The 16,567-nt window shown below is 39.9% G+C and overlaps 1 protein-coding gene across 1 annotated transcript; it reads left to right on the top strand.

Annotated features, from left to right (window-relative positions):
- The first annotated feature begins 1,666 nt into the window (after positions 1-1,666).
- rassf9 (Ras association domain family member 9) lies at positions 1,667-13,104 on the top strand. The gene is made up of 2 exons (XM_062390892.1): positions 1,667-1,803; positions 11,130-13,104. The coding sequence occupies exons 1-2, from the start codon at positions 1,757-1,759 to the stop codon at positions 12,391-12,393; spliced, it is 1,311 nt and encodes a 436-aa protein (XP_062246876.1). The 5' UTR covers positions 1,667-1,756; the 3' UTR covers positions 12,394-13,104.
- The last annotated feature ends 3,463 nt before the right edge of the window (positions 13,105-16,567 follow it).

Raw genomic sequence — 16,567 nt, forward strand, 5'->3', positions numbered from 1 at the left:
GATCTTACTTCTGATTCGATCTGATGGACAGTCAAATGGCAACGAGCCAATGGGCTGGTCAGCTCAGGAGTAAATACAGCTTTCCGTGTTGTCTGCTCAGGTAGGAAATGTGTGTATCCATCTCTTCAAGTTTCTAAAACCTCAGTTTTGAAAATATCTCTTTACAATTATTTTATTTTGAATGCACAAAACATTTTTGAAAAAACACATTAATAATCTTGAATTTAGACATTTATGTACATGATGCAATTTTTGCATCCACACATAAGGTGATACACAACTGCAGAGTGTGAGATAAGCTCTGTGTGTAGCCACAGTGGGTAACGGTGTCCCTAAAACATGTTGGAGCTGTGCCACTATTGCAGCCTTGAGGGTGGTAAATTCTCAGTGGGCCTGAATGACATGTTAACATAGCTCATAGACCAGCTCAACAGATCCAGTGTTCCATGTGTTACTGGTTTACAGCACCATGGTGGGCAATTGACAGACGTGTATTCAGTGTTTATGTGCTCTGAAAGACCTCGCAGCACGGAAGAGGTGAAAGGAGTGAAAATATCTGTCATGTTTACACCACTGGAGCTGGAGCCATCTTACTATATCAATGTGGAGAGGGCCAATTGATTTTACAGGCATGCATTAACATATTGATGCACGTGCATTTAACATGATCACGTGGCCAGACCAGCTACGAATACCAAGAACAGAGATGCTCACGCAACAAACACTGAGAAGCTGTGACTTAATTTGCTCCTCAAGACACCATGACACCAATATTTCCAGATGTTGGTCAGCCATATTAATGTGTAACATCTTGTGTATAAATAACCTTAATATAAAGTAAATTCCCAGTTAGAACAACTTCAAAACATATGTCCTCTGCAAACAGAATTTGAAGCATGGGAAAGAGTCTGGCGACAAAGCAGGTTATATTCCTCTGTATGTCAGAATTTTGTCTTTTTTGTTTGAATCTAAATGGGATCGCAAAAGCCAAGACTTTAAATTGTCTTCAATATGACCGCAGCTGACAGACTGTAATAACAATTAGATTTATTTGTAGAGGAACCCATAATGAAACCAATATGCAGAATGGCCCTTATATATGTTGTAATACATAATGCAATTTTACTGTTATTCATTATGATGATCTTTAACATTGTGACATAGGGTGTTTTTCTACATTTTCCTTGAATTCTCAAAGAATAATTCATGGATCCTGATGAAAACAGTCAGACATGTTTAGGGGACTGATGTGTATGATATATAGTTTGATATTTTGATGCAGATCCTAATAAAATTTTAGATTAAGTGAATTTAAATGTGGTTTGAGGACTATTAGGCCTTGTCAGCAGCATCCGCTCTGCTGCCATTGTGGTTTGTGAATGATGAATGATATTGGGTCTCTTTCTAATTTGCAAATCCATAATGCATTCATGCACTCTTTTATTCAGAAGACCTGACGTGGTCTTTCTTTAGTTCAAGTCTCAGTTTTTCCACTTTCACTGAATTGCCAGAAGTATTTACCCCTGTGCAGTTTCACAAGTACTTGGAGTAGGAAGGGGGCAGAGTTTCACTAAAAAAAAGCTCTCAGTAGCTGTCGTGTGGTGAAGCACCTCCCTCCCCGGTTGGGATGGGGCGTAGGACAGAGTTGCAGTCGGGACACCCTCAACTTTCCTGAAACACAAAAAGTCCGACGCCCTGTCATGCAGGGACTGTAACTAACTCAGGACTGTGGCCTGTTTCCTCGCGCTCCTGAGTCATGGCTCCGTTTGGGAAAAACTTCCTGAAAGCTCGTCTGAAAAACAGGTAACTTAATGAGAGTTATCATTCTTGACGGGAAACCTGTTTCTGCGTGTGTGTGTTTGTGTGTGTGTGTGTGTGTGTGTGTACGTGCGTGTGAAGCGTAAATGCGCGCTCCTCTGTGAGTGAGCGCGCGCCTCTCTTTCTCCGTTTGGAACTGTTGAGGAAGGAGAATTACGCACATCGCACTGCGCACTGGATTTATGGTTTAACTGCGCAACGGTCAAAGTAAACTAAACTGTGTGAATGCAGTTTTGCGTCATCATCTACGATGATACCATGAACAAATTTACCGTAGAGTGATATGAGACAAAGAGGTGCACCATTAAATGACACAGAATAACCTTTCAAGCTGTATAAAGTGTTGGGAACAGGCTGATCACTCATCCATTTTGACAGATATACCTCGGTGATGGCAGTATAAATATGTATGTTGCATATGTGTGTCTAGAGTACCAAGAAACCTTTTATAGTAGTACGTTATTTATTTCCACATTATGCAAGGTTTGAGCAGAATACACTGAATATCAAACTGTGGAGCTTTGACCTCCTCCTGCTCTGTAATGACTACAGAGACATTTTCTATTTAATACTCGTTTCATGTGGGACTGTGGGAGTCAGAGAAAAGTTTCACTTCAGGTTGAGAGAGATCCTGTCATCAGCACCTGTATCATTTTCTCCAGCAATTTCCTTAAGTGAAGCTCTGCCTTTTGATGTGCTTCGGGCTACAGCTGGCGTCGGCCTCTGCTTTAAAAAAAGTTGTGATAATTAGATTTACCGAGGCACAAGCCATCCTCAAGCCATCCTTGTGAAGAAATTTTATAGGTGCTGTCGACTGCAGATTTATTTGATGTGCAGAGTTGGTAAACAGAGGTTTGATTTTGGAGCTATCTGGGTCATGATCCAATCCCTTACAGTGTGCAGGCAGGTTACCTGTTGCCAAGACCGGGATCAGAGAGGTTTTTAAAGTGGCTGATGAAGTTTTTTCATTAGAAAACACTTCATTAGCACACATTAGCACACTTCTCATTACAATCAAACTCTGTGGGAAAGCGTTTGATGAAGTTCAGACGTAAAAAAGAGGTTTTGTTTTACAGCTCCTGCTGTTGACAACTTTCTCCAGTGGCCCGGCAGCACAACAAATATATTTTGACGTGAGCTATGTTATCTGTGGTTACTTCAAACAGTCTGACTGAAGCTGTCTCCATGAGCCCTATGCTTTTTTTTGATGTTGTGTAATAATTACTGCTGCAGCACCTATAATTACGTCAAGTGTTTAGAAGTGTAGATATGTCAAACGCTTGAATCCAGAGTTACTCATGCTGAGGCATTGAGGTGGATGTTTGCTGAAGAATGACAAGCTGAAGCCCATGTGAAGCTGCGGTCTGTTCAAACGTCAAAACCTTTTGCAAACTGACTAAAACTAAAATGTGACGATGATTGCAGCTGACATATTGCTGGAATATCATCAAACAGTCGTAGAGTGTCATCGCAGAGTCGTGTACATCAAACCGGCGTCATCCAGTTAACAGCATACAACAGGCCTGAGAGGGTTTGAAATGACAGTAAACGGTTTGCAGTCAGCGACACAAGTGACAAGAGCGATTAAGTGACCACTTCCACCATATCTTGTTCTGAGTCACAGTTAACACAGTTGCACAAATGGGGGAGGATCGTGCTCGAGGTGGCAGGTGACGGTGGATCCAAAAGGTGGATCTTGATAGTGGCACTGGATCATGATGATGGATTTTGGGTTATGGTGGCATCTGATCGTGGTGGCTGCTGATCAGGGACTATGATTTTAAACAAGACTGCCTGATATACAATATGTCTACTCAGATACCCATATCGTAGCTGACAATTACTCCTCAATTAATTTAGCTTCCATTGACCTATTAGAATATTATTATAGAAATGTTAGGATAACACAAATTAACAGGCCACTTCAATCAAATTGAAAGAAATCTATTATTTATGTTTACAGAGAGTGAGTAAGTCACTTATTTTCACTGGGCAAAGCCCTGTTTTTTGGCTTTGGGGGGTGGGTAGGTACTGTGAGAGGAGTGGTTGGTTTCACAGAGGCAAGGAAGAGAGGGGAAGGGGTGTGTTGTGTCTCTGCTCACAGATGCCTATCGGGGGAGTCATCTTTCCAGAGATCAAAACATCCAGAGAGAAAAGTGATGTTATTTCCTCACCCATCCCTCATCCTCTCTCTCAGATAAGAGAGGAGAGGAAGTGTCTCCTGTCCAGCACTGGGACGTTCTCCCCTACCTCTTTCTTCCCACATACAAACCAGACATAGAAAACACTTTAGATACATGTCTGATGTTCAATGTTTTAACTTTACCTGACCGGTTTGATGGCTTGCTAGGGTTTCTTACTCTGAATGGGAAGATCTAATCTTTTCTAAACACGAGGGGCTATATAATTAGTTGCGTGGTGGTCTGTCTCGAAACAGAGCTGCTTTAATTCATTTAGGAAAGGCTAATACAAAGTTATCATCTTAGGCAGCCTGATGATATAGACCTTTACTGTGTGGAAAACAGCATGTGTCTGTAATGTCATGAGTCATGTTAGTGGTGTGTGTACATCAGGCATTTTAATCATAGCAATAATTATATTAATAGCTTTAAACTAGGTTACAAAGTGCCTAACACAAATTAAAAGCCAAAACATAACATAATAAGGCTTTAAGACTTTAGGTTTATAGAGAAACCAAACAGTTCCCACAATGATCAAGCACTTTGGTCTTAAAAAGTATAAAATTTAATCATCTGAATTTTAGGCCTTAAAGGTCTTAAATATGTTGCAGTATCACACGTGGTCTTAAAAATATTAAGTTAATCTTAATTTTGTTAAACCTCATTTAATATTATCGTGCTTACAAATTAGCTTTTTGTTAGAGAAAACTTTTTGCAGCATACATAGTTTGAAATGTCACCTTCTTAATGATACAGATATTATAACGCTTTAAAAAACTACAAAAAAAGACCAACAAGGAACTGATAATTGAGTCTTTCTTTACTCTGGCACTTAACTTTATCTTCAGTCATGGGGGAGTGTACAGTTAGTCTCTTAAAAACTCTTAATTGTATCTTGTTGAAACCTGAGACCATGGAAAAAGACATTGCAAAGTTTTTCTGTGGATCCATCTCTTTTTTCTCAGCAACGGTTAAATGGACTGTTGTGGATTTTGAAGCTAACCATGTTGCCTAGAGGACGAATCTTAATGACCTTTGTGATCCTCTGACATTTCCTTAAATGTTAAATGTTAAAAGGTTGTGTATTTATATAGCGCTTTTATAGTCTTGACGACCACTCAAAGCGCCTAAGTGGCTGACATTTGTGAAATTGACATGTGGATGGATTTTGATGCAATTGCATATACGTTAATGCCCCCTCTGAATGAACTGAACCTCTGCTTTCCATAGAGAGCCATCCAAACTAATGAATCCATCCATCAACAGGTACCGTGTTAAGTTAAGTGTCAGTGGGGACCCGAATTATCTGGATTGCTGAATAACAGTGTAGGAGAAGAAGGAAAACATTTGGGTGAACCAACCCTTGAGAAGTCTAATCAGGAATGATTAATAGCATAATAAACATGTTTTACTTCACTTAACTGCTGATTTCCAACTAGCCAATGTACTGTTTCTCAGTTTCACCAATCCTATGATTTCAATACCAGCACAACACTAAACAGGAGACAATCTTACCTGTTGATAGCAGAGGCTACAGGATATATATTTAATGTTGTGCTATCACAGCTGAGTTCCTGTTGGAAATATCTGCAGCATCTTATCACATCACTATTGATCTGGGAACACACGGCGGAGAGCTATAATTTGTTAAGACTCGCTCCAGACGCCAGCGTGCGGTCCTCTGTGGTAACTTGTAGCTTGCAAATTTATGACACAATAGGGAATTGTCAATGTCTACAAGGTTGTCATTATGAGTATTACAATGGAAGAGAGCCGTGCCACCACTGTGCAGCTGCAACATGATCGTCCTACACAGGAGCTTGGTTTAAAATTCCTGTGAATTGCATGTGGTTTACTTCCTCGTGGCTGACGTCTCACTGGGTATTTAGAGACTGAAGTTCAAGCTGAGGTCAAGAGCATCTGCTTGATGCTCTTGACCTCTTTCACTTCTTTGCATTGCTTTGTTTTACAGTAATTTGCTTTTTTCTTTTCTGATAAGCATTTTGTAACTGTTAAGAAAAGTGCATGGGTAAAGTTCATTGTTGTTATCCACTGCACAGCATCCATCCTCACTGGGACAAAGTTTTAAAGTTTACTGTTTATCATCATACATCTTAATTCCATTCCATCCACTCTGATGACCAGGTTTGACTTCATCACAACAACAGAGTCAACAACAGACAGCTGTGAACACTGAGGGCCCCCTCAGTCGTTGATTCTGCCAACGCAACTTCATCCTGAGCCATGAATTTCAAATGGCTCCCAAAGCAACAGCCCTCATAAGTGTATTAGCTACGATGTAATCAGGCCGATGGGGCGTGCAGCGCAGGCTAGTGGTTTTGGCACTTGCAAAGACTGATACCACCATTATCATCCGAATGTCCTTCCTCAGAAAATAACAACAATGTCTCCCTTTCCAGCTTTGTAAGTTTCCTGTAATGCAGATTTATTTAACCTGAAAGACATTTCCCATATTTACATTTTTTGTGCAATTTATATTCTTATTATGAATTAATGTTCCATAAGGGAAGTGTTGAAGCTGAGAGTAAAGTGTATTCCGGTGTATACGCCTAGGTCCAATTTAGGTTTATAAAGAAATACTTTTACATTTACAGAAATCTATCGGCAACCTCACAGGTACCTGTGTTTCTCTACTTCATGTCATAAAAACTGAGAAAGAATAGCCACTGGCTAACAGCTACATGTAAAATCCACACTGACATTGATATAGTAAGCATACTGTAAGTAGCTGCCTTGTAAAGTCAAATTACCCAATTTAGTCTATACAGTAGCTACAGTGCCTGTCAGCCGGACTTACTTGTTTTCTATGCTTTTTAGTAAATTTTTTATCATTTATTACTAGCTGTTCAGGTTTGGTCTTCATCCCATTGAAGATTAATTCAATACTGTCATTTCTATATCAGGCCCGACCTCTGGACATGTTTTTTTTAACACGGCCTCCCATTAAAGGTTAGATTCCAGACTCTTGACATATGGCTAACACACTCGCAGCCATGCACTTGTCAACACTTTGTTCATTGAACTGTGTTGGCAGGATGTTGTCTGAACATTGGTGAGTTTTTTTGTTGCCCTGAACAAATGCAGCTGTTTCCCGGCTGTGCTGTACCCTCTTCCTGTACTGCTGAGGGCTTGGGTCACCCTCTCTGAAATACCCAATTGTCTGGAGAGCGTGTTTATTCACCTGCATGTGCAGATATGATGATGTACACATGTTTCTCACATGCTTTGTGTTAGTGTTTGTTGGAAATGTGCAGTCCACAGGCAATTTAAAGTATTCAGAACATTTGGGATTGAATGATCCTGTTTTCACTTCTTACCTGATCTTTTTGGCCTCTTCTGTCCTTTCAAGCCCTCCATCTGTGCTTTGCCGTGCATCCTAAAACTGCTACCTTACTGTTGTGCTCGTAACAGCTTAAAAACCCAAAACTGTTCTGATCCCTCAAAGTTCTGTAGTGGAGGAAGAAGTTTGTTTAAAGCAGCCTTTAAAGTGATCAGTAATGTGTTCACAACTACAGCTGTTAAATAAATGTAATAGTATCATTTGTAGGGGAGAGCGGGGTAATGTGAGACATTTTTTACATTTGCTCCACTCTTGGCGTGCTTAACTGATATCAGTCAAATTTACACATTTCCCATTAATTCAGGATGTTTCCTAGCAATGGAAATGATCAGAATGTCTTCAGGACAAAGGGCAGTGAAATATGATATATGTTTTTTAAAGTGGTCTTGTGTCTCAATTTACCCCAGCTTAGGGGTAAAGTGAGACAGACCAGATAAATCAAGGGGTAAAGTGGTCCACTTACTTTTTCCACTTTAAAACTACCATAACAACACATGTTGTAATAGTTAAAATCCTTACAGCTAGATTGACAACCACACATTTCAAATCTAATATCGGACTAGTTACAGAATCATGGGGATTGGTCAATTAAGAACATTTATTATTATTATGATTCATGTGATCTCTTGCACACCCTAGCTTACCTGCACATTGTTTCTCTGTCTATTTGGCAGAGATAGGGATATTGTTTTTCTCTGCGTATTCAAATGCCAGTTCTTAACTGGAGCAAGGCCATGGAACTGGTCAGCTAGTTGTTTCAAGTGTTTGGCAAGCTCCTCCTCCATCTCATCTGTGAATATTCTCTTTACATCAGCTACTGCACCCCAGGCTACTGATTTTGCTTTCCCTTTCTCTTTGTTCTTTATGAATCTTTTGAGGGTTGTCTTGTCAATATTTCTATCCCTTCCAACTTTTCTTAAGGTCTTCTTTCCTTGCATGACCTCAGCGGCTGCAGTCTCCATCTCTGCGAGGCGTTTTTGGCCCCAGGTCGTCTTCCTGGTGTAGTTTCTTGGCATGATGGCTTTTCTACAATGTTTATGACATTAAAAAAAAACATATGTAATGTATAATTACACTAAAATATGTTTAAGACTAAACCTAACTTGTACTTCATGTCTCACTTTACCCCACAGCATTTGTCTCACTTTACCCCAAAGCCAACATTTTATGTCTTAGCAATTCAGGCTAATCTTCAGCTAGCATCAATCACATGGTTTTATATGTTGGAAGTTCACCAACATGTATGATATACGTTTTTCTACCTGATTCAATTTGTTTTGACTCAACAGTTGATTAAGTTCAAAGCATCAAAAAATGTACTTTTACATGCAAAAAACACATTTTTGTGAAAAAACACACTTACCACAGCACCAGTAACAACTTCTCCCTCATGGCAAGGGGGGAATTGGAGGGACTTGAAAACATAATGGTCACATGACCACAAATACGTTGCCAAGATAGAGGGGGTGTCTCACATTACCCAATGTCTCACATTACCCCGCTCTCCCCTATGAGTACTTTAAATCTACTTGAAGTATAAAGTAGCGTAAAATGGTAATATTGATACAGTACCTCAAAACTGTACTTTAACAACAAACTGTAAATGTCTAGAATGCATGTCACCTTTCCCACGATTATATCAGCGAATCACAATGTATTTCATCAGTCACATGTCTTGAAAATGAAGTCATCGTAGATGAGATGCACACGTTTCATGTAAGTCTAAAATGATTAACATGCTGACGTCACACCTGGCCTTGAACATAAAGAGACATATTTTGCATCTGGTCTTAATGGGACGTACTTTGGAAACAGTTCCTTCTCATGTTCTCCATGTTACCACATAAACCTTTCAGAATATTTAAATTTGACTTAGTTATAGAAATAAAGTTATCCCAAAAATATTGATTATTACACTGAAAGCTGTACAAACATGACTTTTAGAGCAGTTGCATCAGACTGAGTTATATTACACAGGCCTCTTCTGCGTCGACCCAATCTTTCCTTACACGTGCATCAGTAGTGTTTGTGGGATTTCCTGAGCGGGTTAGAAACTCTTGAGGTCAAAGTCGTCATGGCTGTCATCTATGAATGCCAGAGATGGCTGGATTTGTTTGGCCTGTGCATAGCTCCAGTGTTTGCTCTGCTCCGCTGGTCGCCAAGGGTCTCCATAACCATTAACCAGCCTCCTCCATTGTTGCATACGTATCACATTCCTGAGACATTATTCACCAGCAGTTTACACAATGCATGGGCTATGTGTGTTTCTCCTGCCATGTGGGAACCAAAAAACGGCGGTATCAGTGTGTAAAATACACAGATAAAGACAGAGCATCTACAAGATGCAAGGTTCAGATCTGAAGCCACTGCTGTGCACCAAGGCTAAAAACAACATCCAACTTTTGTATTAATTTGGGTAAATAAACTGTAGAATCTGCTTATGTGATCCAAGCCCTGAATGCAGCTCTTTATTATATCCTGAAATCAAATGAACCTCATGAGTTATTTTTGATGTATTACTGTTAACATTGTAATGACATATTGCCTGTTTGGTTGTAAAAGCACACACAGACATTCCTTCCACTCATAAAGTCAGTCTGCAGTTCAGTGTTGGAGGAGTGTACATGATAATCTCCCTCTGGTTTCCTTGAGAGTGAAGTGTCTGTAATTGCACGAGTATTGTATAATGTATGTCACTTTCTTTGCCACAGTAAATCAGCATTAACCTGATCAACTGCATGAGTTGCAGAATATGCCTAATTTGTTATCTTTCATATAATAATATGATACATCATTATTTATCTTGAAATCAAATTGAAATGTCTGGCAATGCTATCTACTTATTTGATTACTTATGCTTGTTGTGGATGTCTGTATTGCCAGTGCCTATCATTTGACGACTGGATATTAGGTCCTGGATATTACCGGTGGTCCATTAAGCATGTAAAAAATGAATATCATCAGCCCATCAGAGTTCAATTTTGGAACACGTTTACGGTCCAGACGAAAAGGTAATGAGAGCCTTAGGGTTAAATAGCTCAAAACCCAACTATTAAGTGATCATCTCTGATGAGTAAGAGGATGACTAACTGTCTAATAAGATCTAGCTAGAGAGCACAAAATGAGTGACCATAGTTTTCTGCTCGTTGAACTAATGAGCAATTACTAAAGTAGGATCTGTTTAAGAAAAGAAATATGACTTGGTAGCCTGTGGAGTGTTTGAACAGAACTGATGTAAACAAGGTCATTCACAAGGAATCATCCTTTCATTCATTTTTTAACTACAACCGCCTGACATCTCAGTACCACTGGTTTACTGTGAGATCTCATCACCCCTGGTTTGAGAGTGACATGTGACCTCTGTTGTACATTAATCCTTGTTTCCTGTCACCTCTCTGCTGTACTGCTCACAGTAATGCTTCAGTGAAATCTTAAACCCTGTCCACACTAATGCAGAGTTTTTTCTCTGCGTTCGGGCCTCTCGTCAATTTTTTTCACATTTTTACACCTACCAAAGTGCTGATTTTCAAAAAGTATTTTTTCTGTGTACCCATGTGTACATTTTAAACTGAGCTTTTGCGGAATGATGACGGCACGTAAATTATCTTTTCGAAAAATCACAAAACAAGTTAAAATGTTTTCTATTATTGCTGATGTCCTTGTCTCTTGCTGCCCCCCCTTAACAACCACTTGAGGGGAAACAGAGATGAGAACTACTGTGTCATTTTCAAGCCACAATTGTAAGTTTTTTCTTTTGGTCTCTTCTCCAGGACAAAAGATGCCGAGCCTGTGATAGGAAAGGAGATTCAGGTTACTGTCTGCAAAGAGGAAAAGGTTGTCTGTGGAGTAACAAAGCACACAACTTGTGCAGATATGATTCAGGCGTTACTGGAGGATCACAAGTCAGTCCCCGAGAGCAAGTGTCTCCTGCATGGGGAACCCAAAGATTTCTGTCTGGTTGAGCGCTGGAAGGGTTTTGAGAGAGCGTTGCCCCCTCTCACTAGAATCCTGAGGCTGTGGTATGCCTGGGGGGACCAGAGACCCTCCATCCAGTTTATTCTTGTCAAATCCAGTGATTTTGTTCCTCAACCTGCTAAGAAGGCTCTAACGTTGAAGGGGGCCAAGCCAAAGCGATGGGAGCACAGCCGTGCGCAGTACCCCCAGTCTCTGCCAGTGGAGAAGCAAAAGCGTATGGTGAAGAAAGCTTTCAGGAAGCTGGAGAAGCTTCACAATGAGACCAGGAGCTCCCCGGGCGCAGAGGAGATTGAACGCATGGTGCAGCTTATTCTCAACCAGGACCACACCATCCGGGAGCAGATCCAACACATGAGGGAGCTGGATGTGGACATCGAGGAGTTTGAGCTTCTCACACAAAGAGAAGCTGAGTGCGAGAGTGCATTGGCTCAGGCGTGTGCTCAGAGTTTGGAGGTGCACAGTGAGGAGCAGCTGCAGGAGTACCTGTACACCACCGATGGAATTGAACATCTTGAGCTGCAGGTTCAGAGACACCGGGCGCTCATCCTTCAGCTGTCCCGGGATATAGACACTGAGCTGAGGGGGACTACCTTCCCACTGGACCAAGGTGACGAGGATGAACAGGAAGGAGCAGCAGCTGCTTCCCTGATTCCCTCCGAGACAGACAAATCATTCTACACTGCCGATCTCGAGAGGATGCAGGATGAACTGAAGCACAGCCTCTTCGCCGCTGTGGCCCTTCACAACCAAGCTGCAGAAATGGAAAAGCAGCTGAAGTACTCAGACACTGCGCTGGTCTCCAAGGACCAGGAGTGTTGGCAGCTGGCTGCCCAGTTGAGCTCGCTGCAGATCGGGGACAGCAGGGAGGATAAGCCCAGTCTTTCCCCACTGAAAAGTGAGACTCAGTGTAGCGTCTCACAGACAGTGAAACTCAAACACAGCCTGTCCCCTCTAGACATTACAGACACAGACTCAGACACCGGGATTAGTTCTACACACAGTCAGGACTCGCTGTCACCATGTCTGGACTTCCCTCCCCCACTGGATACAGACGTTTGAAGAACCCAGCTGACCCTGCAGTTTAATGCTCAGTGTGCACCAGCCCCAGTATGTGTCTCTCAGGTGTTACAGTTACAGCTGAGCATGTGGTTGTCCTTCATATATCTCTGCCCGTCCCTCATCAAATAAGAAGGATTTTTTACTAGATCTGAAACAATTCAATGATGCATTTACCGTCTATAAGTTTTGTCATAATCAATTAAATATTTCAGTAGTTTTTCAGTAAAAACGGTTTGGCATGTTTGTCAACAATTATGCAATTTGAGTATTTCACTTTGTGTTTGTTTGTCCACATTCTCTAGTGTTTCAGGGATCGGATTACTCTTTTTAATGCAGAACTTGAGTCGTTAAATGACATGCTATGTTTTTGAATGGCAAAATGATGCTCAAGACTGCAACTCGGATGTCATGATAAAACATGGAAGGCACAAACTGGAGCCATGTATGCGTCAACTACTCTCTGTGTCACTATCACTGTTTAATGCTCTGTAATTGTCATTTTTTAATCATACATTTTGCCTCCAGCGAGGAACATTACAGACATTTTTTATGTATGCCAGCCTTAGTAACTTAAAATAATTGTTACTATTATTAGAATGTATTTTTATGGCCCTTCATAAAGTTCTCAAGCTTTTTATGAAGCTGCACTTCTTTGTACACACTAATAATAATCTATTAACAATGTTTTATATTAAAACAAATAGCTCACTGGTTTGGATGTAGTATTGGTTATGTGTTGTTGACTACACTGTAAATACACTGCTGTATCTATAAGGACCAAATTTGATAAAAGAACTGACAAGATATTTATTCATCATGTAATTGTATTTCACACATGATTGTTTCCCCTCTCAGGCAATGACCTCTATCTTATCTCAATCTGATCAAACACTCAGCTCCAAAATATTACTAATTTAATAATATTTGCAAAATAAACAGATAAATATCTGTGTAAACATGCTTAAAAACACAAACTATAATAAAGTAGATTGTACATTTCAACATTCATAATAAACACTAATGCTGTAAATGTCAACAAGAGTTATTCTTGAGTTTGTTGAATATGGTTCATGGCAACAGAGTTAAGTTCTTTTCACACAAGGTCTGTAATCTTTGCCCGAATGTTCGACACATTTGAAAATATAAACAACCTCAGGTTGTGTCAGTCACATGAACATTCTAGTGCGTCTTCACAGTTTTCGAAAACAGGTTTGATTTGCTGTGTTTCAGTCAAAGATGATCCAGAGTTGAAGCTCAAACTCAATTCTCCAAATGCAAAGATTTTAGTTTCATAGTTCCATCAAACCTTTGAATCACCCCCAAGAAATGACACAGATACCTGAGAGCCCCTCTCTGATCGCTGCACCATATAATCAGACAAGATGGTCGCCATGAAGGCACAAACAGCGAGTGCTCTCCTGCAGTCAAGGTACTGCTGACAGACTAACACTTTGTGCTCGGGGCAGAACAGGCTGGCTGCTGGAACAGCAGGGTATCTGTTTCACACACTAATTGCTCATCTGCCGCTCCCACCTCCTCCCTCGGCGCTACAAGCCACTGAGTAGCTCCACCAAGCATGAAAGGCCAAGAGATCTTACAATGTGAACAATCTCGCACTGGTGCCCCACCGTTGTTGATGGAGCCGGGGTTAATTACTGTACTTTTAACATGTTCTGACCAACTGACAGGCACACACACACCGAGTTGGAACAAAAGGGCATTTCATGGAAGTTATATTCTAATGCTTATTTGACCTGTCTTGAGTTAGTGGCAGTTTTAAGGAAAGGATTGTTGAAAGACTGAATCATTCAACCAGATGCCGTGTGGACCCTATAGGGGCTGACGCTTGGGTCTTTCTTCTAAATGAAAATTTACTTCTCGTGCAGCAAGAAGAGCTTAAGTCCAATATTTAAAAAAGTCAGACGCCAACATTTTGTGCTCTTGCTCCCAAAACATCTAAGAAATGTTCTTAAGGCACTATCAGGACATAAGTACCAGATGGAATGAATTTCTTTTTACTATTTGCACCGTTAAAAAGAACATTCATCATTTCTGTGACCAATTTTTCATCAGAAAGAGTTCCCTTCCCGTTCAGCCTGTAAAACACACTGAGAGCCTGGCTTGTTTAGAGAAACAGTTGATTTTGTATTCTTGATGAGCTTGAGGAGAAGCACAGGGAAGCTTTTAAAAAACATCTAAATATACTTATTTCACCTCATTTTTTTATTGACAGATATGTTGACATACCTGATGTTCTTAACTGAGGAAATTAACCAATTTTGGGACCTTTTTTCAAGAGAAAGAACTTTAGTCTATGTATCATCTTAGATACTTTTAAGAGGACGAGCTGTTTCAAGGGCTGAAGCTTCAGAAACAAAAACTAAACAAATAAATGACTCGACAATACAAACATTATTAGACACATTTATTTAATCACATATATTTATACATTTATTCATATATTTCAATATTTATTCGTTCACGTATTTAATTATTGAAAACAGTACACACACTTAGGCACCCTCCTCATCTGCTTCATGCTGATGCCTTGGAAGAGTTTTTTGAAGAGTTTTTTGGGAGCAGTGAATGTCGATCTGTTCAATCTCATGTAGATCAACCAACCCAATGACTTACAGTACTTTGAATGACTAGCAGCTGTAACCATTAATTTCGCCAATGTTATTAACATATAAATAAATACAGAGATAAATAAATGTTGAAAGGTAAAAATTCATAAAAAATAAATTCATAAATGAATCTATAATTAAATACATTTAGAAATACATAAAGAAGTAATTGAATGTATAAATTTATAAATATTTATTTATAATTTTAAATAGGCTATTTCATCACCAAACGCTATTTATTCTATGTTGTAACTACCTATCTACCTTAAATGTATTTTAAGGTTAAGCATTTACTCACAATAATTATTTTAGGTATTATCTAGTTGTTTATTTTTTTTTTTTTCATTTTTTCAATTTCGCGCCTCAATAGTGTTAAAGTGCTTAAACTAATTAAACAAAGCTCAGGGTGTAAGTTGCACAGATAATTAGCGCTCACCACCATTCAGTGCTGGAGACCCTTGGGCATAGCGTGGAAGATTTGTGAAGCCGTCTTATAACTGAATCAGCGAAGAAGCTGGTGTTCCCCTGCTGCAGTTCCCGGTTCCAGCGAGGCTGCAGATGTTTGTCTCCTCTCTCTGCCACAGATCAGCAATTCAAAGACTAGGCAGCTCGCAACTGCGTTTGCCAACAACAATAATTACGTGGACCCAAATGACAATTAGACTGACTGCAACGTGTCGTCGCTCAGCCCTACTACTCATCACCACAGGCCAGTTTGAGGAAACCATAATTTGTTGTCAGCTATGAGTCAAGTGCTGAATATGAACAATGTAGAGATTTTTTAAATAAAATGTATTATTTTAACCAAAATATATAAGAAATTAACATAATACATAAGGGGTACTCTTGTTTGACTGTAGACAAATCTAGCAAATAGAGGCCTTTCATCATTATATGTGACCTTGTTCTGGCCCCACGTTGTATCTTTTGGCACAGAAGGAAGCAGTGACTTAAGACCTTTTGATCTGGTTGGGTAGCCTTCACCATCAGCTAGGGACAACGTTAAACTGTAAATTAACACATTTCAACAGCCTCTACTTAAAAGCAAACTGGATCCCTCGCATATTCGTTCATTAGCATGGCAGTTTAAAAACAAATTTTGCCTGACCTTATGGATGTCATCATGGAGAATCTAAAGGAATAAGGTGGATTAAAGATATAATTACCCATAACTAGTGCTACTTCTCTGTCAATCCATGTGTCTGTCTATAGGGATAAATGTATTATTAAAAGCTTTAAGTGATTGAAGAGATTAAGATGTTTGATTTACTTCTTTAACCCAGAGGCACTTTTCTAAGCCCAGACAACATTTTGGCCTTTCTCTATTAACAGCTATCTGCTCTAACAAAACCTGCTCTAACCTGATAGGTCAAATTAAAAACAGAAACTAGAAGACTTCAAGCCACAAATTCTGTCCCTCACCAACACATTCTGCATATTCACCTGTAGAATCTGTTTATTGAGAGAATATGTTCAGCTGCTTCTAGAGCAGTCAGATGGTTCCCACGTGCTGGTGCCAAAAAACCTGCAGTAAATCTTTGTTTGGT

Source organism: Platichthys flesus, chromosome 6, assembly GCF_949316205.1.
Source record: "Platichthys flesus chromosome 6, fPlaFle2.1, whole genome shotgun sequence".
In the NCBI taxonomy this organism is placed as follows: Eukaryota; Metazoa; Chordata; class Actinopteri; order Pleuronectiformes; family Pleuronectidae; genus Platichthys; species Platichthys flesus.